We start from the raw sequence: 25,000 nt of genomic DNA, 5'->3' as shown, positions 1-25,000 counted from the left end.
CCACAACATTTCTATGTATTTGTGCCAACAAATACAACATATGGTAACATTTGAACTGACAAAAATATGTGTTACCCTGGTTGTGAATGCGACCAGGAGATTACTTTGAGGTCATTTCTCACTGTATTGTTCGAGAGTTCCCAAAATCCAATAATAGACACAATATTAAAGGTCTACGAATATGAGCTAACGTCAGGAAAATGGTCCAGGGTGAAATGTAAAACGTCTGCGCTGACTAGCAAACGGGGTGAAACTCAATTTGACGTGGGCACGGCCCGTTAAAATCAATTAATATACTGTAAAACTACTGGGAGATAAAGCGGCGGACCGGGAGAAGATAAACAGATTGTATACGTTTTGGAATTTATAGAAAGAATGAAAATAGCATCGACGGTCAAAAAGTGCAGCGATGGCAAAGAAAAGAAGCAGAACAAGGAGAGAGTTGAGGGGGAAGAGGAGGAGGAGGAGGAGGAGGAGGAGGAGGAGGAGGAAGAGAGATCTCTCGCCTCCATGCTGCTTCAGCCTTCCTTTCAAATTAGAGCAGCTCCGTCTCCTGAGATTGTGACATTTTAAGAGAGCGAGACAGAGTCAGGGTAGAGATGGAGGGAGGGAGAGAGAGAGTGAGAGTGAGAGAGAGAGAGAGAGAGAGAGAGATTGTGTTCGGGAGGAGGGGGTGGAAGATGGATGAGGTAGAGGAGAGTTTTTAGGTTTATTAGATGCGGGCAAACAGCAAAATAAAGGAGAAGGAAGTGATTCAGGTACTTATTTGTGAGTCGTGTGAGAGATTGCATTAGGCAGTGTGTGTGTGTGTGTGTGTGTGTGTGTGTCTGTCTGTGTGTGTGTGTGTGTGTGTGTGTGTGTGTGTGTGTGCGTGCGCGTGTGTGTCTATGGGTGTGTGTGCATAGAGGTTATTAGTCCGGCCTCCAGAGGGGCTACCCATACACTGACCTTCATTAACTTGCACGATTGTCCCCCATTGTTGGTGCGCCTCCACGTGCACGTGCGCTGCCGTGCATGCTCGTCTTAGTTAACACTCATTAAAGAGCCTTTTGTTTAAGGGGCAGGAAACTAATGAAGTCATTCAATAAGGGTAGAACTTCCTGTGCTGCCGACAGAGAGCACTGAGGAAGGTTTGTGGACGGAGAGCAGAGTTAAAAATACCTTGTCTACAATTTTGGTGTGTGATCTACAGCCTAGGTCTACAGACATCATAGGTCTTGATGTGATGTCGGTAAGATAGTGACGTCTGGTGTTAGCCTGGCAGCTTTATCAGGACAGTATTAAAAGCGATAGTTAGGTTAAGTGAGCGACCCCCACTTCCTGGGAAAAACAGGGCTGTCCTCCCCAATAATGATATAGGACGATGCACGCACACCGGGGGCACGGAGAGGCAGGGACCGGGGCGCAATTTGCGCTGTCTCCCTTTCTCCGATGGCACCGACGATGCGCGCAGCAGCAATGGGTGCACCAGCGATTGGGTTTCACGCGATGGGCGCGCCACAACAGTGTGTTTTTATTAAAGATGGGGTGGGGGGAAACAAGAACTGTGTGTAACTGGGACACTTTTGCTGTGACGCCGTCGACAGTTTGCCTAAAACGCAAAGGGGCTAGCGCCGGTATGGATATGGTGACATCACCATTTTATTGTGTCCCCCCGATTCTCAAACCAAAGTTATGCCCTTGGTTCCCTCATCCAGGTTTACTGTCCAATGGGACCATGTTCAGTTTTCAATGGATTGGTTTGGATTAGATGGATTCCCTAATCCAGTGTTCCCCAACCAACTCCTTAAAGAGGATTACCAGCCATTTTCAGCATTAAAATGGCTGAAACTATACCCCCTCCCGAGTTGTTATGTGGTCCATAGAGTCAATTCCTACACTTCTCTGTATCTGAGAACAGGGCAAATCAGGAGATTTGAGAGGCTGGACTGTGACGTACCGCTGATGTGCTCTTTTGGGGCGCCCTCTAAAGGGTCTCATTGAGATGAGCGGACGACTTTGAAGGTGAAGTTAGGCTTATTTGGGCTTTTCCAGGGAAAAATGAGCTCTATCAAAATCCGGAGCTTTCTCTTATACCACAGAAATCACAATCATGTCATAGACCACCTTTCCCTGCCTCACGCTCCATCCACTGGGGGAAGCTTCACTTTGGCTGTGATAAGGGGATAGTTTTGGCCACGTTTATGCTGGAAATGGGTGGTATTCCCATTTAAGCTCTAACTCTCTCCTTGCACGTCCGATTTATTCAAGGCCGCAAATTCTCATGAATTCATTCTTCATTCTGGGTTCTCCACTTTTCAAACCAGGCATTAATAAAATGTTGGTTTCCATCGTTTATAACCGTGCACAGCTCAATTTGCTGAAAACTTTACTATTGATTAATGTTTGAAAAGGAGAGAAGATACAAGGAATAAGCATGTGCCCCACTGGACTGCATTTAGGCACAGTAAGAAGCTGTAGCAGGGTGGTAAGTAGACAATGTTGAAAAACCTACCACTCTGCTGCAGGTTCTCACTGTGCTTAAATACAGTCCAATGAGACATACCTATAAACCAATCCCTGAAACTAAAACAATGGTATTTCTTAGCGTTAACCTTATTTTTCAACTATTGGTAGTGAACCCGGGTTATTTGCATCAGAATATTAATCCATTATTGAAAAAAGAGCTTCAGCCGACTCACAATCAATCCCTCACATCACAATGGTCGAATAAAAATAAGGTTTATGTAAAAAATATTCCGGAGATTTCCTTTAAATGCAATCAGAGTTGGAGCTATAATTTACAAGGCAGCCGGTACTTGAAGCCTGGATTGTGAAATAGTGCCTCGATCCGTCACTGAGAACTGCGTTTCCTCCCACACCAAAAAGACTCCTGCCATTGCCCTTGACCAATGCACCGGCTCGAGAACCACAGGGGCTCCCCGGGCACTGGACGGAATGGGCGCCCTCTACCGCCAAAAGTTTGGTCGGGTTACACGCCGAAGACGACTTCCCGGGGGGATTTTGTGAAGAGTAGATGAAGCTGCCAATTATGTTGAAGAAACTGTGACAGCCTTTAAATGGGCGGGTTTCTGAGTGTGTGTGTGTGTGTGTGTGTGTGTGTGTGTGTGTGTGTGTGTGTGCACATAACATGGCATAGCATGAGGTGTTAATTGTGCCAAGTGACCTCATCGCTATTGTCAAGCGACAGGATGAACACTTGTGTGTCCTCAATGTGACACAAACAAATTATAATACCCACAGAGCTTGTGGAATATATTCTGCCAGGCCTAATACAAGTCTGTCTATCCATCTAGTGTTATTTTCCAGATCTATCTATCTACCTATCTATCTATCTATCATCTATCTATCTATCTATCTATCTATCTATCTATCTATCTATCTATCTATCTATCTATCTATCTATCTATCTATCTATCTATCTATCTATCTATCTATCTATCTATCTATCTATCTATCTATCTATCTCTCTATCTATCTATCTATCTATCTATCTATCTATCTATCTATCTATCATCTATCTATCTATCTATCTATCTATCTATCTATCTATCTATCTATCTATCTATCTATCTGTCTGTCTGTCTGTCTGTCTGTCTGTCTGTCTGTCTGTCTGTCTGTCTGTCTATCTATCTATCTATCTATCTGTCTGTCTGTCTGTCTGTCTGTCGGTCTGTCTGTTTGTCTATATATCTGTCTGTCTGTCTGTCTATATATCTATCTATCTATATGTCTATCTGTCTGTCTCTTCAGGCTCTTCTTGACACCCAGAAACAGCTGCGATCACAGATCTCCAACTTCACCTTCAACCTGGGTTTCTCTGGAAAGTTCTACCATACAGGTATGTGTGTGTGTGTGTGTGTGTGTGTGTGTGTGTGTGTGTGTGTGTGTGTGTGTGTGTGTGTGCGTGTGTGTGTGCGTGTGCGCGCGTGCGCGCGAGTGGGTGTGTTTGTGTTGGTGGTCGACCGACTGATCGGTTACGCATTTTGAGATAATCAGCGTGGTCGATGCCTGCGCTCGTGCGGCCGATGAAAAACAAAAAAAAATGTCTGCGTACTATTGTTGCCCGAATACAGATTTTTCTATACATATCAATCAAGACGGAATATTTGAAATGGTTCCATTCTTCTCATTTGATATTGATGTACTGGGAGCAGCTGCTTCCTCGCTCTCTGTTCTCTCCGACGGCGACGCACACAGCGCAGCGGTGCCCACATAGCCCCGCCTCTCACTTTATCGCTGTCTCCCCTGTCTCATTTAATTGTTTCGGTGTCACTCATTAAAGACGGCAAGGGCAGAGCCTCCCCGGCCGCTTTTGAAAGAAAAAACAGCAGGAGTGTTTTTTTCCTCCTCCAGACAACACCACACCATGCGTGCGTTCCGCTTTTCCTGTGTTTTTATTTTAGATCCATTTATTTCGCTGCGCTTTTTTAACTTGTTTGAAACACAAGACGGTTCTCTTTAGCTTCGGTTCAAGAAGGGAACGGAGAGGCAGGGGGACGCACAGCGGAGCGCAGATCGCGGGCGCCAGGATGCGCCATCGCCGGCGTCCCCATCGCGGGAAATCTGCTGCCTCGAAGCCCATTCACGCTTAAAAACAATAGCAGCACATAACAAGGGCACCGTGGACATCAAGGGGCAGGCGCTCGGGCACCCCCCATTTATTTTTCATTCATAATTATTATTATTTTTTTTACAAAGTTTCATTTTTTGATTACCAAGAGACAATACAGACAATACAATGAATACAATACAATTAATTTGCGTTAAATAAATGTTCATTCAAGTTCAGAAATTGTTTGTGTCATTTGTTATTATTATTAAAATAACAAATTATAATAATGACTAAAAACAACAACATGATATCGGCATTATATATTGGCCACTGGCTCTCTTAATATCAGCATGGGCATCGGCCTTTGAAAAACCCATATCGGTCGACAACTAGTGTGTGTGTGTGTGTGTGTGTGTGTGTGTGTTGCTCTGTGTGTGTGGGTGGGTATGTGGGTGTGTGTGTGTGTGTGCGTGCGTGTGAGCGTGCATGCGTGCGTTGTGTGTGTGTGGGTGCAGTTATTTGTCTATTTCCCAAAGTAGAATCGCGTAAATCAGTCTGATTCCCTTCATAACTCACTGTCGCTGTCTCACACTTTGACCTTCACGGTATTATAAAGCACCCATAATAATGTCAAAGTACTATCTGCCTTTCGGGGCTTTTCTTGTTATCCATGCACGTATTTTGTACGTTTTCATTTTTGTTATGATAATGTTTGTGGTAATTACGGAGTATGAATGAGTGTCAGCCCTTGTGATTCATTAAAGATGATTCACATATTTTGTTATTATTACACTACGTTATTACAGCGTTATTACTACCACAACTATATCCATTATAATAATTGTCAGTAAAGATTTAATTTTCATAGTGTAAATATAGATTTCACTAAAGAAAAGTGAAAATGAATCAGAAGCTGGATGGAGAGCATCACCATCATGTTGAACCGTGCCTGAACAGTTTTTCAAGAGCAAATAAGGCTTTGACATTGTGAGTTAAAGTAGTCATGTCTTTAAACACAGCCATGTCTTAATTAGCTTTAGCTTGACCCAGACTGCTCCTTATTGCCATGGTAGCCTCTCATCACCATGGAATCAGCTCTCATCTCCATGGCACCAGATCTGCATCTTCTTAACTCTTCTATTTGCATCCATCTGCGTGTATGTGTGTGTGTGTGTGTGTGTGTGTGTGTGTGTGTGTGTGTGTGTGTGTGTGTGTGCGTGCGTGCGTGTGTGCGTGCGTGCGTGCGCGTGCGCGTGTGCGTTTTAGGCACGGTGGAGGAGGACGAGGGCGATGATCTGCTGTTGAAGTATGTGGATGAGTTCTGGTGGTTCCCCCACATGTGGAGCCACATGCAGCCCCACCTCTTCCACAACCAGTCATCCCTGTTGGAGCAGATGGTGCTCAACAAGGAGTTCGCCCTGGTGAGTCGCACGTGCATAACCACATATACAGAGAGTAATATATGTCTATATATGTATTTATTTATGTGTCCCACACAGACATGGTGTTCACACCTTTGATGCTTTTAACCCCTAACCCTAGCCAGATGGAGTGGATTCTGTTACGTGAGAACGTGCATTTTTAGGCCTAATTTCCTGCCTCAATTTTAATTTGGTTGTGATTCGCACAAGACTTTTCATATATTAACAGTCAAATAAAAATTAATACATAAAATAAGTTGATAGATGAATAAATATATGTATAAATGTATATATATACAGTATATATAAACATATATTAATATAAATCTAAAAACTTCTATAGTGTATTTTTTGATTTCTTATTATTTAAATCTTTTATTATATGTTATTTGTATGTATTTTCTTGATCTATTTTTTTTCTCAATTATTTATTTATACATTTTCCTTATTCATGTATTTATGATTTATTTTATGTAAATATATCATTTATATATATTTTTTGACAAATGCTTTGTAGCTGTCTGGTCCAAGTCAAGTTGTCTGGATTTAAATAGAAACCGCCTTACAAGTCCTGCACTGAGCGTGCAGGATCACTGGGGTTACATGTCTGAGCTCCCTCAGATTCCAGCCTGAAGAAAGAAGGGTCAGTATAGGGATGGAAAAATAATCAGCTACAATGAATTTCCACATGAAGACTGTGAAATAATGACATATGTAAATCCACGGGTGGCTCAGACAATAGACCAGAAGAGGGAAAAATGAATGTTTTTCCAAATCTGTCTGGAATATACGTAACATAGATCCAAATAAAAAATGTATACTCTTCATACAAAAAGATAAAAATAGAAAATGTAATAAAGCCAGATATACGAGCTGTCATAGAATACATACTTTACATTTAAAAACTTCATAAATCACCTCTCCCACAATGTTATACTTAAATGTATATATAAAATGAATAAGCAAAAATATGTTACTTTTTTACTTTGTATATACATTACTTTGTTTTGTAGACTGTCTTTGTGATTGTTTTAGTAGCCTTGTTCTTGCTCATTTACGTCCAACGTGCAGAAAATTTGTGTTCATGCATTTTTGTGTTTGTGTGTGTGCGTGCGTGCGTGCGTGCATGTGTGTGTGTGTGTGTTTGTTATGACACAAGGAAGCTGGTTCCTTTTGGGGAAGGTGAACATCATCATATCCGCCAACCCCTGTCACACACACACACACACACACACACACACACACACACACACACACACACACACACACACACACATACACACACACACGCAGACACAGACACACACCACACACAAACAAAAACTACACACATACACACACACGCACACACATTGTTGTTCATTTTGAGTGTTGGTGCTCGGTGCTTGGTTTTGACAGTTGGTGTAGGTGTGTGTCATGGCGAAGGACAACGCCATCGGTCTGCAAGATGCAGGAACCATCCACCACACACACACACACACACACACACACACACACATACACACACACACACATACATACACACGCACACACACACACACATACATACACACGCACACACACACACACATACATACACACGCACACACACCTACTGTACATGTTTTTGTTTTTTTAACCGTTTTCAAACCGAAGGCTGAGCACTGTCACAGCAAGGTCAGTTTGTGTTTATGTGTGTGTGTTTGTGTGCGTGTGTGTTTACGACATGGCACCCCGTCCTGTTTATGTGCTCATCACCTGTGACCTCTGTGTTTTTTTTATGTGTATAACCCCCTCTCCCGTGCACGTGTCCCCCACAGGAGCACGGCATCCCGGTGGACATGGGCTATGCCGTGGCCCCGCACCACTCGGGGGTCTACCCTGTGCACCTGCAGCTCTACGAGGCCTGGAAGCGGGTCTGGAACATCCGGGTCACGAGCACCGAGGAGTACCCGCACCTCAAGCCCGCTCGCTACCGCCGGGGCTTCATCCACAACAACATCATGGTAGGAACACCGCCCCTAGTGGCAGGAAGGTGCAACTATCACACTGCGGCGATGGTTAGCAGTGCATGTTTTTGTACTGTTTTCCATTTAATATATTTTTATGAAATTTGTCTTATTTGTTTGGTGAAAGTTTAGTTAGATTTAAGTCGTGGCTTAATCACTGAATTTAGTTTTTATTGTTTTTTTGTTTCTTTTCTATTATTATTATTATTACTATTATTTATTTTTATTTGATCTATTATCTAAAATGGATAGTACATTTGGTTGACAAAATAATACCATATATCATTAATACTAATAATTCCAAAAATAAATGCCAGAAATTATAACAAATAATGGCAGAAAGAACCCCTTACTCATATAAAGTAAGATAAAATAGGATGAGACAAGACATGATAAGACAAGACACAATAAATTAATAAATCATTATATTACACTTTTGCAAAGAAAAAAGGTAAGATAAAATAACACTTTATTAATCCAAACTCCTGCTTTTACAGCAGCAAAGATTGATAGAGCAGTGCAAGTCAAAAAAATACATGAAAAACCAGAATTTTATTAAATATAAATACACAGATAAAAATAAATAAAGCGGGCGTGGCATGCTAGTGAGATATTCTCACAAGTGAGCCCAATATGGGCAGTATAAGTATATTAGTGTATAATAACATCACTTAGCTGTAATATAAAATGATAGTACTTGTAAGAAAGTGATATGTTTAAATATGCTACAATTTCGTACAATTTGCTGGTATAATATAATATATGTATAACTGTATACAACCTACAACTGCTCGACACTGTCCACGAAGCACACAACACATAATCTACAAACAGGAGTGTCCACACACCCTGTTGCATTGTGAGAGAGTGATTTTCTTTTCTTTACCTGTGCTGTCAGCATGCTGAGCATATACCACAGAGTATTTTAATGCCATTGCATCTAGTACAGAGATAGGTTGCAACTGGAGTTCAACTTCTCAACCTGCAATACTACTCTTTATCATTCTGTAATCATCAAGAACTGCTGCATTCACTCTGTCCTGTGGATGACCTGTGGGATTACCAGAAGGCAGCTTTTTGTTGTACACAACCGCCACCAATCCCACTCTTTGGAGAACTATCCTACCATGCTTTGGTCTATAAACATCTAATCACTACTCCAAGAGGGGGAGAATCACCACGGGTGAGTCAAATAAACATAGAACCAAACAACAACATATACATGGAAAAACATAAAAATTTAAACTTCGGACAACGACATGTATAGACAAAAAAGAGTTAATTAAGTCCAGAAATACTGGAACAGCAATTTGGCACATGGCCTCTTCCTGTCATACTAATGGCAGTAAATGAGGGAGAAAAGGAGAAGGATGTAACCAGGAGGGTGTTGGCGGGTGAGTTCAAAGTGCCGTTTGAGGTGCCGGCGCCTGTGATGAGTCCGCCTGTATGTGTGTGTGTGTGTGTGCGTGTCCACCGGTAAGTGAACGGGAATCCGCCCTGCAGGGGAGCCAGCGGAGCCCCGATACCCGCCGATGCCCCTGCGCAAAGGCGACGCCAGCCATAGAGCAATAGACCAGACACTCCACCACTCCAAGTTTTATTTTGACACTATTCTGACTGTAGGTAGGCATTTCCTGCTCAGTCTATAAATTATCCTATTTTTAATACATAAGTAAATATTTCTACACGTTGACATAACAAAACATGGTTCTCGTCTCCTGAGGAAGGCTGTAAAGGGATGACTAGATGAAGTGGATGAAGCGATACAACAACGTTGTGTTATTTCTGTGGTTTTGTGATTAACCTGATGATACATTCCCAAAAATGTAAAGGTAGAGTGACAGACACAAGTTTATTTCATACAAAGACAGAGAAATTCAAGTTGAGACTTTCATGAAGTTGCCACGTCTGTTTCTCATTTCCTGGTGGCAAATTAAATTTGTCACAAAACCAGCGTACAGAACGGTATCCCCAAGCGGAAAACCATCCTCTGTGAGCGCATTTCTGCTCCGCATGCATTTATGTGGTCCTGTGAGCAGGGGCCTAGGACAAGTGCAACTCTACCAGTGCCCTTGCAATTGCTCAACACTCGGTCGCTCGTCAAGTTGACTTTTCAGACTTTCGAGGCGGGGACAGAATACACAGAGGGTGATATCTCTGCTTCTTTGATTGGTCGCTTTGAATACAGGTACTGACTTAACTACAGGGCTCCAATCCAAGGACTAGGTTGTAAACCAAATTGGTCGATAAGCAAGGACCCGTGTTATTTCACAGTAAGGAGGCCTGGCGATGGCAGACACCTGTGTAGTGAATACTGACAGACTGCGGGAATCTTGAAATCTATCAAAACAGTTTTACATTGTGATCTCACATCACATGGAATATGGAGGAATGATCTTCACCTGGACTGTCGCTTTAAAGGAAACTGATGATCGTCGTTGTTCAGCGCTGTTCAGCGTCTTGGTAAGTGAACTGCGTTTCCCCATCTAATCTAAAGGGAATATTTAACTCCACGGTTTAACATTTATCTAATATTAATAAATCATACTCGGTTTTGAAAATACTTTGAGAGATAAAAAACCCCACAAAGGAACGTGTGCGTATGCCAAATATCTTTAAAATTCTTCGAGTTATTATGTGGGCTAACCCCAAACCTACCTCAGCTACACTCTAAGAGCCTGTTTGGGGCCTATTTTATTTTCGCCCCTGGCTGCATTTTCAGGCAAACTTGAGAATCTTGTCCATTGCTACTTGTTCATAATCTGCATCACCAACCTCAACAGACTTTATCACGTTATACTTCTTCTTCCGGTGTAACAACAACGGGCGTGTCCTCGGTCTCCTCTGGTGGTTCTTGAAAATATTCTGTTTCATCGTCACATTCAGGTTGAAATCCGCTGTTTGAAATGTTCTCTAAGTCCGGGATAAAGCTGATATCAGATTCAGCATCGCTGTCGGAGAACTGACTATCATCTTGGAAAATTTAGTCCAGTATGCGCTGCTTACAGTGACTTGTATCTATCGCACTGGTCAGATTAAGGTCTGCATTATGATTTAGAGCTTCTGCCACCCGCTTCTCGTAATCCATAACAACACAGAGATGAAAGTTTTCACAGAGTGAATGAAACTGAAGGCTCCTTGTCTTGTTTACAGAAGTGACGGTCGCTTTAAAAGAAACGATTGATCGGCATTGTTCAGCGCTGTTCAGCGTCTCGGTAAGTGAACTGTTTCCCAATGTAATCCAACAGGAATATTTAACTCGACGGTTTAACATTAATCCACTATTTATAAATCAAACTCAGTTTTGAAAATACACTGAGAGGTAAAAAAAAACACAAAGAAAAGGAACCACGAATCTGGAAAAATCTCGACGAGATGCTTGATGCTGAGACGCCACGCACGCAGCACGCACGCCACAGTATTGTACGCGGTGTACAATACAGACTGGTCGGAGATCTGGTCGTAAGTCCAAACCGTTGTTAAACAGGTGGGTCGTTAAGGAATACCTCAACTATAAAAATATAGAAATACTGAAACTATAAAAGTCAAGAAAAAAATCTCAAAAGAGAAAAGAAAAGCATAAACCTTTGGAAAGCCCTCAAAAAGGGGATCCCTTTCTAACCCCCTTAAATGCACTGAATATACCAGCTTAGGCCAGTGCCTTGGTAAATAGCCCCGTGCTCGTGAGAACACATTTTGTGCACGCTGGGCAAAATAGCGGTGGACTTGTGTCATAGACAAAGCGTAGACTGGTCACATTGCACTCAGTAAAGTTTATGAGGAAGTGAATCATGCTGTGCTTTTTATATGTATCAGACTAATTCCCTGTTCTTGCAAAAGTATAATTATACACAGTGGAATGAGCACATTTATTCTGTGTTTTTAGTATTTTAATACACTCAGACTAAACCCACTGCTAGGGACTGAATAGGTAAAACAGTTGCCAATTGATGGAACTGTGCGCTGATTGTGCCGCTCGCCGTCTGAGATCTGATCAATGATGCTTTCTATAGCCTGTTAACTAATGCTGCGTTTGAGTGTGTGTGTGTGTGTGTGTGTGTGTGTGTGTGTGTGTGTGTGTGTGTGTGTGTGTGTGTGTGTGTGTGTGTGTGTGTGTGTGTGATACGAATGCTTAAAACCGCAGCTCCTCCAGACCCGCTCGACTCCACATCGATTGAATATTTAATGGCTTCCCCACGCGGAGGCTAAATTTATGGTTTACTCGTTAAATGTGTGTGTGAGTGTGTGTGTGTGTGTGTGTGTGTGTGTGTGTGTGTGTGTGTGCGTGTGTGTGTGTGTGTCGTTAGAATGTGTCAGACCATGAGAATACACAATGCAGTTAATGATTGGTACTTTTTATTTCGCAATTCTTTATTCATCTACGAACTGGCGCCCCCGTTTTACCGAGCCTCGTTCTCTTTCTCTCCCTCTTTTAATCAATCTTTTTTCCTTTCATTTCTTTCCCTCTTGTCACTCAAGCTCTTTGTCTGCGCGTCAAACATCGACGATCACATTTGACGCCCACAACACAAGGCCGCACATCAAGGCTGTATTTTTTAGGAGTTCATGAGAATTATGAGTGACTTTGATGTCAATTTCCCAATCACTGCAGGAATTCTGCCTTTTCACTGCCCGTCAACCCCTTCATGAAAGCCGCACGTTCTCTCCCTTTCTTTCTTTTCTTTCCCTTAAGCCGTATTTTAAAGAGTAATTGTGTTGTTTTGATCACGTGTCGTTAGTAATTCAACCGTTCTGTTGAGCGTCAGGACGAATATGACCAAAATATAAATAAAATATGAATGTTCTTCACGATTGGGAGGAAGGCGGATAAAGAATGACAGACGTACGAATGGAAGAAAGGCAACACAATGACAGCAAAAACAATAAGGAATTATCTCTTCCAATGAAGGCTGGGGAGTCAACGTCTTTTGGGGGGAGTTTTCGCGTTAAGACGCTTTGAAAGGAATCTTGTTGAGATCAGCTTCCAAGGCACATGTCAACACGTTGCCAAGATCACAACTATCCTTACTTCCACATTCTGGCCATTTGAGAGACAAACACGACTAACTAGTTTAAAACAGAAGGTGTGATAAATGGAAAATAACTTTGAGAATGAGGCTTGTACATGTTATTGCTGTTATTCCAATAGCTGAATCTCCTGCTTTAATCATCCTCATACAAGGTAAAAAGCACATTTAACTCAAGCATTGTTGTCAGTATCCTTGATCTTAAATGACACGTCTTATGCATGAACTGGTCTCACTTTATGTTCTACCATTACTATTGCACTGGCTGTGATATCCTTCCTTGGAATGTGGACTTTACAAACTGCGAAGCACCCGTTTTACCTTTTTCTTTACTAGAAATATGTCAAACCACTTCTGCTGCTATTGCTATTGATATACTGCTACTGAACGGGCATTTATTGGAACTATGCAAGCTTTATACAAATTATATACAAAATTTACAGAGTAATTTGTAATACATTTTTCAGAATATATTTTGAATTATTTGCTACATACCTACCCATATTTATTCCTACCTACCTACCTTCATACCAAACTAGCTACCTACCTACCTACCTACTTACCTACCTACCTGCGTACCTACCTAACTACCTACCTACCTAAAGAGTGGGATGTGGAAAACAAAGTGGTTTGCTGTGTTAGGGACAATGCAGCTAACATGACCAAAGCAATTAGAACCCTGAAATGGACCCACCAGCCATGTCTTACACACACAATTAGCCTGGTTGTAAGAGATGCTCTGAAGGTGATGAAGCCTGCTGTGGACAAAGTGAAGGCGATAGTGGAATTTTTCCACAGGAGCACAAAAGCCACACACAAGCTCAAATCTACCCAACGGCAGATGGGCTGAAGCTCAAACAAGAATGTGTCACAAGGTGGAATTCCACCTTTCATATGCTAAAACAGATTCTGGAGTCCAAGGATGCAGTCATCTCTACCCTGGCTGTTATCAATGCACCGGTCGATCCTCTGAGCCATGATGAATGGGAGGTACTGCGGGAGGCATGCACTGTTCTGGAGCCATTTGAGCAGGTCACTGTGGAGAACAGTGCAGACAGGTGCAGTAAACAAATGTTATCACATTATTATTATTATTATTATTATTATTATTATTATTGTTATTATTATTATTTAATTTATTTATTTTTATTTTTTTATTTATTTTTTTATTTATTTATTTATTTATTATTATTATTATTATTATTATTATTATTATTAGTTGTTGTTGTTGTTGTTGTTGTTGCATTACTGGTATGAAAAGCGGATTAGACATGACCGGAAATTATAATACACTGCTAAATAAAACAAAGCAGAATTTTAACACTCATTGTTTACTCTTTTTCAGCTATGTTGCCTCCAAAATGTGAATCCTGTAGAAGGGTCTGCAGAGAGTGACAGCTGAGCACCAGACCAGAGTAACCACAGGGAAAGTGAAAGAGTTGGTGGATGCTCTCCGTGCATCCATGGACAGAAAGCTCCACAGAATGGAATATGACACTGTTCTCTCAGAAACCACCACTCTTGACCCAAGATTCAAGAAGGTGGCCTTTAATGACAACAGAGCGGTTAATGAAGCGCTTCAGAGAATAACTGCAGCAGCAGCAAGATCCAGCCAGCCAACTCCACTGCCAGGGGGCCAAGAGGGAGAAGAGGAGGAGCCACAAGCATCTGCTGTTTGGAGGTTCATTGACGAACGAGCAAGTGGAGACACTACAAGAAGGAATCCCTCAGCAGATTCAATACCGGAAGTGAGATCCTACCTTGAGGAGCCCCTTCTCCAGAGAAGTGCAGACCCACTGAGCAGGTGGGAGGCCAAGGCTTCAGTTTACCCACGTCTTACACATGCGATGACACGGAGACTGTGCATTGTAGCAACGTCAGTCCCCTCTGAGAGAATCTTCTCCAAAACAGGGCAGGTAATTACCCACAGAAGAAACCGGATCAGCCCCTAAAAGCTGAGGCACTTGGTGTTCCTCAATGCCAATCTTCACTAAAGACGAGTTATTTGGATGCTGATTTTTTTCTTTTTGTTTTACAGATTTTAATTTATATTTTGTTGTGTTGTGTGTTTTGCAGTGATTCTGTGTTGTTTCACTTTAAATTTGTTTCGTAGAAATAAGCAAAAAGTTTAAAATTGATAAAAGTTCAATTGTTAATAGTCAAAAGATTGTTTTTGTATTTTATAATTTATTTTTTGTAGCACTCTGTAGAGTGAATAAATAAAGGCATATTTATATAATAAACATATATAAATAAATAAAAAAACATATTGCATGTTTTTTTTACATTAGTAATTCATTTTGCGCATAATTTTACATTATTGTTGGTCATAAATTAATTTAAGCAACAGAAAAATCTGAAGAGCCGCTTGGGAGCCGAAAGAGCCGGCTCTTTTTAGTGAGCCGAGCCAAAAGAGCCGGTTCTCTAAAAAGAGCCGGAATTCGCATCACTACTACCTACCTACCTACTGACATACAATGTACGATACAAAGTATGAGTGAAGTATGATGTAAATAAAAGTATCCGTCACGTTATGGTGTGATACCATTTCCACCTAATTTCCTTTCAACGTCCAACACCACAGCCTTTCCCGAGCCAACTTTGAAAAACAGAAAGAGGGAAACAAAAAAAAGAGAAAAGAAAGGAGAAACAAAAGGCGGCACAAGGCTTAGATCTGCTTCCTCACTAAGTAATCACCACGCCACGCACACGTTGGGATTCAAGGAATTATTCATCAGTGGCGCACATCTCAACAATGGCTGCATCTGCTTGAAGTGAAAATGAGCAGATGTCAGCAATTAGGGTTCCTTTGAAAGTGAGAAGTTGTTAATTTGATAAAAAAACAATTATGGATTTAACTTCACAGGGATTGGTTTCATGGGGGGGGGGGGCTTACCTTTTACCTTATAGCCTTAGCACAAACATATACAGAATTTACCAAAAGTGATTCGGTGCACATGATTAGTTTATTCATGATAAGTTTAATTAACAGCTCCCCACTGCTACTGAGCTGGGGCAGTGGCAGTATGCCTGCTAGTATGGCTGTGAGTATAAAAAAATAGTATAGATCAAAATGCTGTATGGGATGAATAAATATCTATACAATAATATAACCTTTAACGCGGTTTCAAAAGTGAAGGTAATGGATCCTTATGTCGGTTGCAGTCGTTCTTACTTTTATACAAAAGAGTCGACGGCATCATCTTGTCAATATTTTTGACGCCGCTCTAATAGAAGCAGCTCTGGCCAGGTCCCTCCTGCCTCCGCCTCCGTCTGATCCTCCATCGATGTCTCAGCCTCCAATTCCACACCCAGCTTTAACCTTACACCTCCACTTCAGCCTGCACCCTGAACTCCATCTGGAAAGAAAATAACCCAGAATGGCCAAAATAATCCACCCCCAAAAATTGAGAATTACCCTGAACAGAGGAGGTTTGGTCTGGAAAGACATTGTTATTGTCCCCTATGTGGTCCCATGGATCGAGGCCACATATTAACATCACGTATTGATTCCTTACTAGACAAACAAAACTCAATTTGAGGCAGAATTATGGCTTTTCAGCAAAACATTTGGCAATTGAGTCTCTCTATGGATATTTTTTGCACATCATGTCTTTCAGGATATTAACTGGATATTCGCTCATTCCCGCCCCAGACACCCTCGCTGGGGATTATCTCATGGATTCCCTCGATAATCATCATTATGTGGACAAGAAAATATCAATTCAATATATAATAATAGAATGTTGCTGTATAAATGTGGAGGGCCCGATATATACATATAAGATACAATTTTAAATTTTGATGCACTCTTGAACAAACGTTTTTGTATTTTTTTCGTTCAAACCCAAATCTTCGCATCCTTAAATAAGCATGTGTGTCTGTTTGCCTATATTCCACCCTTTTGGCCTCTCGGTAGGCCTCAAAGTCGACAAAAAGGCATAAATTGGTATTTGTGTGTCCCTGACACCGGATTGAGAGAAACCCACTGGATCCTCTGTCCTCAGAGCAAATCACACGGAGATATGGGGCAGTTCTGTGTGTGTGTGTGTGTGTGTGTGTGTGTGTGTGTGTGTGTGTGTGTGTATTTCTTTTTAAAATGTACTATATCATTTTGAGCTATAGCTCTGTGGATAATTGGTTTGGTGAAATAGTGCTGAGTGTATGTGGCTCTGGTGGCCCTTTCTGTGTGTGTGTGTATGTGTGTGTGTGTGTGTGTGTGTGTGTGTGTGTGTGTGTGTGTGTGTGTGTGTGTGTGTGTGTGTGCGTGCGTGCGTGCGTGTGTGTTGCGTGCGTGCGTGCGTGCGTGCGTGCGTGTGTGTGTGTGTGTGACTCTACTGATGCAGTGTTTCATAGCTAAACCAATATCTGTTCTCTCTGCGTCAGCTCGCTATTTCATACTAGCACTTCCTCCGCCAGGAGTTTACAATAAAGACCTCTATACTTCTCTTCTCTGCTCCTTTCATCCGCTCTCCTTCATCCTCTCTCTTTCTTTCACCTCATTCTCTTAATTAACACGTTGTCCAGAGTTAAGTACGCCTTGTACGCATTGAAAAAGAAATAAACCTCGGCGCGCGAGAGAGAAGGGTGTTGTAGAGAAGTCTATTGGCGAGGAAATGAAGCCGTCTCTGGACAGAGACGTTGAATATCATTTTGATTCGATTTGAAGTGCTTTGATGTGTTACTAAGGACATTATTTGATCTTAAACTCATATTTAGAAACACTATTTGAGCAGATCAACTCAAACTTGTTTATGTTTTCGACTTAACGAGCCGAAATTGTACCTACCTACCTACCTATCTATTAAATCTCAAGCTAAATTCACTTGTATTCTCTTATATAGTGTGTTTTATAAACTGTGTTTGTTTAGTTTGCTTTTCCATTGTGTAATTTTGCTTAATTCAGGCTGTAATGTGCTGAGTCATGCTTTTTGGCATACAATGACACGGCAATAAGTGTTATTATCTCCATCTGTGACCTGTAACAGCTTATAAATATATGCTTGCCCTTTGTATTTTATCACTCCCCTGATCAAGGCCAGGATACCAGAGCACGTCAGGCATATATAATGTATTGTAGGACAAGTAAAATAAACGTTTTTTTGATTGACTTTAGCAGTGGTAGGTAGGTAAGTAGGTACGAAGGTAGGTAGGTAACTAGGTATGAAGGTAGATAGGTAGGTAGTTAGGTAGGTAGGTAGGTAAGTAGGTAGGTAGGTAGTTAGGTAGCTAAGTAGGTATGGAGGAAGGTAGGTAAGTTGGTACGAAGGTAGGTAAGTAAGTAGGTACAAAGGTAGGTAGGTAAGTAGGTAGGTAGGTAGTTAGGTAGTTAAGTAGGTAGGTAGTTAGGTAGGTAGGTAGGTAAGTAGGTAGGTAGGTAGTTAGGTAGCTAAGTAGGTATGGAGGAAGGTAGGTAAGTTGGTACGAAGGTAGGTAGGTAAGTAGGTATGGAGGAAGGTAGGTAAGTTGGTACGAAGGTAGGTAGCTAAGTAGGTATGGAGGAAGGTAGGTAAGTTGGTACGAAGGTAGGTAGGTAAGTAGGTATGAAGGTAGGTAGATAAATAGATACGAAGGTAGGTAAGTTCGTAAGAAGGTAGGTAAGTAAGTAGGTACAAAGGTAGGTAGGTAAGTTGGTACAAAGGTAGGTAGGCAAGTAGGTAGAAAGGTAGGTAGGTAAGTAGATATGAAAGTAGATATGAATGTAAGTAGGTAAGTAAGTATGAAGGTAGGTAGGTAAGTAAGTATGAAGGTAGGTAGGTAAGTAAGTATGAAGGTAGGTAGGTAAGTAGGTATGAAGGTAGGTAGGTAAGTAAGTATGAAGGTAGGTAGGTCAGTAGGTACAAAGGTGGGTAGGTTAGTTGGTACGAAGCTAGGTAGGTAAGTAGCTACGAAAGTAGGTAGGTAAGTAGAGTGGAGGTAGGTAGATAAGTAGGTATGAAAGTAGGTAAGTTGGTACGAAGGTAGGTAAGTAAGTAGGTACAAAGGTAATTAGGTAGGTAGGTAGTTAGGTAGGTAAGTAGGTAGTTAGGTAGGTAAGTAGGTATGGAGGAAGGTAGGTAAGTTGGTACGAAGGTAGGTAGGCAAGTAGGTATGAAGGTAGGTAGATAAATAGATACAAAGGTAGGTAAGTTCGTAAGAAGGTAGGTAAGTAAGTAGATACAAAGGTAGGTAGGCAAGTAGGTAGAAAGGTAGGTAGGTAAGTAGGTATGAAGGTAGGTAGGTAAGTAAGTATGAAGGTAGGTAGGTCAGTAGGTACAAAGGTGGGTAGGTTAGTTGGTACGAAGCTAGGTAGGTAAGTAGCTACGAAAGTAGGTAGGTAAGTAGAGTGGAGGTAGGTAGGTAGAGAGATAGGTAGGGAGGTTGGTAGATGGTTAAGTTAGTAGGTAGGTAGGAAGATAGGAAATTGTGATGCCATTGTATCCAATAAATCATATTTGTTCACAAACCAAAGTAAAACAGAAAGTCATTAAAGGCCACCAGCGAGTTAAGACGTTATCACTGCTAGAAAGAGACGGTGAGGTAGTAATATCTCACACTGCGGCCATGTGAGTTCTACAAGACAGGTTACAATGACTGATGGCCCAGAATGGCACCGAGAGCAGTAATTGGCACGCATCATTTGCCATCCCAAATCACCTCTATGGCGCACTGCAGTCGTGAGATTCTGAGGTGTCAGCAGTAGGGCGTTTCTCGGGCCTTTGGTGGTTTCTGTACAGGAACACATGTCCTTTCGTCGGTTCTACTTATGACGTCTCATAGTTTGTCATTTGTAGTCGTGCTGGGAGCTGCGCTACTCTGGGAAGCGGGGTTAATTGGGTGTCTATACCTGTAGTTGTGTCATGTTTTTTGGTCTTTTTTTTTTCTTTCCTTATATTACCCGTCTTGTATGCAGTCATTCATCACCTTTCCTTGGCCATTTTGTCCCACCAAAAATAGGCGTATTGTTGGTGTTCTTTTCCAGGCTTGAAGAAGATGTCCCTCTATGTTCACGGAATACCCGTTAGTGTTGTTTGACAGGGTTGGACTTGAGCTCTCTTTGGGCATGTTGGCGGTTATTGAGAGCAATTATCATTTCTGAAAAACCGATTGAAATATGGGTTTTTCCACTGTTTTCAAGTCAATGCCTTTATGTGTTTCCGTGCTCGGATCTCGCTCTAACTTTTTTCTTTACAGAGCAAAACACAATAATATTGGACGTGGAATGACTCATTCTTTCCCCCCCTTTATTTTATGTTGATGTCTTTGTCTGTGTCTGTGTGTATGTCTGGTGTGTAGGTGCTGCCTCGCCAGACGTGTGGTCTTTTCACTCACACCATCTACTATAAGGAGTACCCTGGGGGTCCTAAAGAGCTGGACAAAAGCATCCGAGGGGGCGAGCTGTTCCTCACCGTGCTACTCAACCCGGTGAGTCACCGGCAGACGAATGGACGCTCCGCATGGTGGGCGGCGTTTTGCTACCCAAGTCCAGATGCCCTCCCCACCAGCTCAACTAATTTAATCTGTGCCATCTTCATCCAATTCGGTCCTACAGTATAGAAGCTTTTCCCTTGCTTATCTCGACCCCCTAATGACGTCCCTGCTGTCAAAATGTAATAATTTGTTAAGTTAATAAGTCACATTTTGACAAAAATCCAATTTCAACTGCGGGGTCGTGTTTTTTTGTTTTTTTTTTATATATTACAGGGGCTTTTTTACCACCTAATCCAAGTGGCGGGACAAATTCCCGACTCATCACAGTGTCGTGCGATTCTCCCTTTTACTGAACGCTCAAATGGCCTCACTTAGTGGTAGAAACTGAAGTGCAATGCGTACAATTATAAGTGCTTTTGGTGCTCCACTTTCGTTTTCTTCACTTTTATGCCTGTTTTCTACTCACCCCACATGAAGTACATAGAGAGGATCCAGCCTTTTATCTAAACCGGACAAGTCATACGGGACAATTCAAACTTTTCCTTTAATTTGTAAAACTCTATTTAGAATTTCTTCTGACATCGGCTTTGGGGTAAAAAAAAAACAACACATTCGTTTTAATCTTGCTAGCAGATCATAATCTATATACAGAGCACTCCTAGGCATAATCATTTTGGCAACCTTAGGTACCGTAAAGACACAAAGACATAGCACAGCAATTGGATACTTTTGGCGATAGCCGACATTTGTCTATATGTTACTCATCTCATACGTTTTTCTTCGCTCTAGTCAACACTTAAGATTAGAAAAGATAATATTGGAAAACACTTTATGAAACTCTGTGGGGAGTTTTAAGTACATTTATCAGGGTTGCCAGCATCGCAAGTTTCTCGTCAGATTAAGCTGCTTGTTTCTGTTGATGGGGTATTAGTCGCCTTGCAGCAGCAGCATGTATGCACTATCTGGCAACCCACTTAGCGTAAAAATTATGTTTCTGACCAATGTGATTTGTCCCTGTTTTAGCGCACATTTGTATTTGCTTTCATCTAGGTTTCATTTATTTTAGTAAAGGTTCGGTGCACTGCACTTTGATATCAAGTTTCATGCAACCAAGCGCCATAAAAAATAAACGACGCCCCGTGAATACATCTTCTTCTCTAAGAGACCGGAGACAGCATTAAATGATGAATAACAGCCCACACACACGTTTACTCCCTCACTCACTCACTCACTCACTCACTCACTCATTCACTCACTCACTCCCTCTCCATCAGTCAAAAAGATGGAGGGATGAGTAAGAGTTCAAAAGGACACTTCCCTATTTTATTGTCATTTTCTCATTCAAAACACAAGTGCCTCCTGTCGTTTCCATAAGTTCTCTCGTTTGTGCTTTCTCTTTCTCTTTCTCTATCTCTCCCTCTCTCTTTCTCTCTCTTCCTTTCCTCTGTCGCTCTTGTCTTCCGTCTCTCTCTGTCAGAGGCTTCTACTCACAGTGGAACCATGTTCATCGCTCCACTTTAAATTAGGACTCACCACAGGGGGGCTGCTGTCGCATGCAAACACACACACATGCACTCATGCACGCACACTCACACACACACACACACACACACACACACACACACGCGCACACACACACACATACTCCCACTCTCCCCCTGCTGTGTATGTCAGTTTGACTTGATTCTGCTGTTCGAATTAAGAAACAAATTTGGTATTGGTGGCAGTTCCCTCATGAAGCAAACACACGTTCTTATAACCACACACATTGCGCGCGGACACACACATACACACACACATTTACACACATAGTCACACACACACACACACACACACTGGCTTGTTGTGTAGTTACACTTTATATACTGGGGTCAATTCCACCCATGACACCATTTAAACCGTTACTTTTGCAACTAAAAAGGTGATGAAAGGTTTGGCTCTTTTCTGAGAGTCGGCTCTTGATGAGTCACTCACTAAAAAAAAGAGTCGTTTGATTTTTCCGGCTCTTCGTTTATTTGATTCAGTGGGTGTAGCGCGCGCGAGTGAGGGAGGACCTCATGCGAACGATGAACGGGAGTCAGAAGAGTCGACTCGGCTTAACTCGGATTAAATTCTCAGAAAATTATTAAATGCCGTCAAAATTATTCATTCTGGTGGAATGCAAAGAGTAAATCAGCCACATTCTTCACTGTTTTTACCACATTAATTTAAAACTTAGTTTCTATATTTTCAGCTTGCCACTCGCGAGTCAAGATTCACTCACTCACCTTCTCTCTTATCCACCCACCCACTCAGTGGAGACTTGGGCTCCTTGATGGGCTGTAAATGCCGCAGCTCACGGCTCTTTTAGTTCGCAAATCCCGATTCAGACTCGTGACCGGCTGCAGTTACCGGGCGGAACAAACCGACCAAATGTCTGTTGGAGTGACTCCAGACTCCCGGGTCGTTTAACAGGTTTGTTCGCAGAAAACAAATCATCCACTAGTCTTGCTCGACTGTGGTCACTGTGAGTACAACCCAGTTAGTATTATTATTCTCACGTCTTACGAAAGACCCGTCGGTCCCCATCACAGCTTTTCACGTCGTTAACATCTGTATCCCGGAAATTCACACCCCGTGGTTTTCAACGAAAAAACCTAAGACACAGAGTCAAAACCGCAGCAGGTTATATATTTTTTTTCATCCTCTCACCTTGTCAGTGCGGCTTGATGGCTTTTTGAGCTTTCCAGGCGATGATTGGAGTCATAATACACAGTAGTGTACGTGTAAAAAAAGAGAAGGAAAAAAAGTGTGTAAATGTGCCTTTTCCTATGTGTGTGTGCATGTCAGTTAATGACTGTTTGAAGGGGGAAGACGGTTTGTAACCAGAGCTGCTAATGAATGGTTCAGATTGAATTTTTTCTCCCCCATATCACCCGCCATGCATTCAGTAATTAATTCACGCTTACAGATATGAGGGAAGTGTGGATATTCCAAAATATACACACACACACACACACACACACACACACACACACACACATATTACAGAGTCTGGGAAAATCTCCTAAAAACAAAGACGAAGACTAATTGAGGTTTTTTTTCCTCCATTTCCCTCATTTTTTCTCTCCATCAGCGCAATAGAGACGAGCCGTCCTCCTTATATCTCTTAATGAGGAGACTTATCAAACCATAAAGCAATTTACAAAGACGGGATTGGGTTATCTGAAATGAAGTGTGCTCTCATGCTCCCTTTCTGTCTGTCTGTCTGTCTGTCTGTCTGTCTGTCTCTGTCTGTCAGTCGACCCGTCTGCCTGTCTGACACACACACGCGCGCATGCACGCGCACACACACACACACACACACACACATCCAAGCTTTTCATTACTGCCAGTACAATACAATGCAGCGTGGATGTGTGTGTGTGTGTGTGTGTGTGTGTGTGTGTGTGTGTGTGTGTGTGTGTGTCTGTGTAATCGATAATCGATAATCGTGTTCCACCCCTCAATTCCCAGGGCTGTTCCTAATTTTTGATTGGTCCAAGCGATGATGACGCTATCGTTTTCATCCGGAGACTCCAAAATCACATTTTGGAATGAACATGTGTGTGAGTCTGGCTCTGTCAGTTTTTTTTGTCTTTTTTTCTGTTTGCACCCCCGCGCGAACAGAATGCGTTTATATTTACCAAAAGTGTAAAAGAGATAAACGCAGACCTCAAGCAGTTAAGGCGATGCACCACATAGCTCGCACGGAGCGAATGTGTGTTCGTAGCCAAATTTGGCTACTTCCGGCCAAATTTCATCGCTTTTTCACTGATTCCTGCTCCGAATGTGGATTGATATGGATTAAACTTGAACCACAAGATGGCTGTGATGTCCCGGTTTTAACCAGACCTCAACCATCTCCTTAGTTCCAGCGGTTGTCGTATTCCAGGCACTTTTAATTTGAGAAATGCCAAGAAGAAAAATAATAATAGAAATCTGAACGATAACAATAGTGATATTGGACCCCTACCCCACAACATAATAAATACTGTATAGCTGCAGGCAGCAATAGGAACTTAAAACTTAACTAAAACTAAAAAAAGTCCAGGTTAGTCGTGTTAGATACTAATTACAGTTTTCGAGTCCCGGTAAAACACACCATCATCTCCGATAGCCACCAATTACAAATTTTTCGAGTTCCCATGGAACGTAGCATCAGTTTGTGTTGTTGCTCGTCTTTATATCAGCATTACTACTAAAATAATTTACAATTTTCAGAGTTTCCATTGAACGCAGCATAGGCTCCTCCATAGGTTTCCAGCAGGGCTCCAGACTAAGTTTGCTGGTTAGGTAGTACTAAGATTAGCTTTTATGGTCGGTTTAGTAACTATTGTGCATCATCTCCGGGTCATTTCACTACATACAGTATATGTATGAACGTATGTACATGTATGTGACAAATAAACCTCTTGAATCTTGAATCAAGATTCGCAAGTATGATTGAATCTCAATTGCGCTGGCGTTCCTAGTTATAAAATTTAGGAGCACTGTCTCCAAAAACGGTCGCAAAATGGGACTAAATGGTCGCAGTCTGGAGCCCGGCCGCAGTCTGCAAGTCACGACTGGCTCGAACGC

At 41.9% G+C, this 25,000-nt stretch overlaps 1 protein-coding gene across 1 annotated transcript in view; it reads left to right on the top strand.

The window, feature by feature from the left end:
• ndst3 (N-deacetylase/N-sulfotransferase (heparan glucosaminyl) 3) overlaps positions 1 to 25,000 on the top strand; it is a gene marked incomplete at its 3' end in the record, with an annotated part of 79,159 nt that overhangs the window by 15,508 nt on the left and 38,651 nt on the right. Inside the window, exons 3-6 of the mRNA XM_079999484.1 lie at positions 3,754 to 3,841; positions 5,822 to 5,976; positions 7,776 to 7,961; positions 20,267 to 20,395. Of these exons, the coding sequence (XP_079855610.1) occupies positions 3,754 to 3,841; positions 5,822 to 5,976; positions 7,776 to 7,961; positions 20,267 to 20,395 (558 nt within the window). The remainder of the gene's footprint in view (positions 1 to 3,753; positions 3,842 to 5,821; positions 5,977 to 7,775; positions 7,962 to 20,266; positions 20,396 to 25,000) is intronic.

Source organism: Zeus faber (assembly GCF_960531495.2).
Source record: "Zeus faber genome assembly, chromosome: 4".
Classification (NCBI taxonomy): Eukaryota; Metazoa; Chordata; class Actinopteri; order Zeiformes; family Zeidae; genus Zeus; species Zeus faber.
This window is presented reverse-complemented; position numbering and strand designations above follow the sequence as displayed.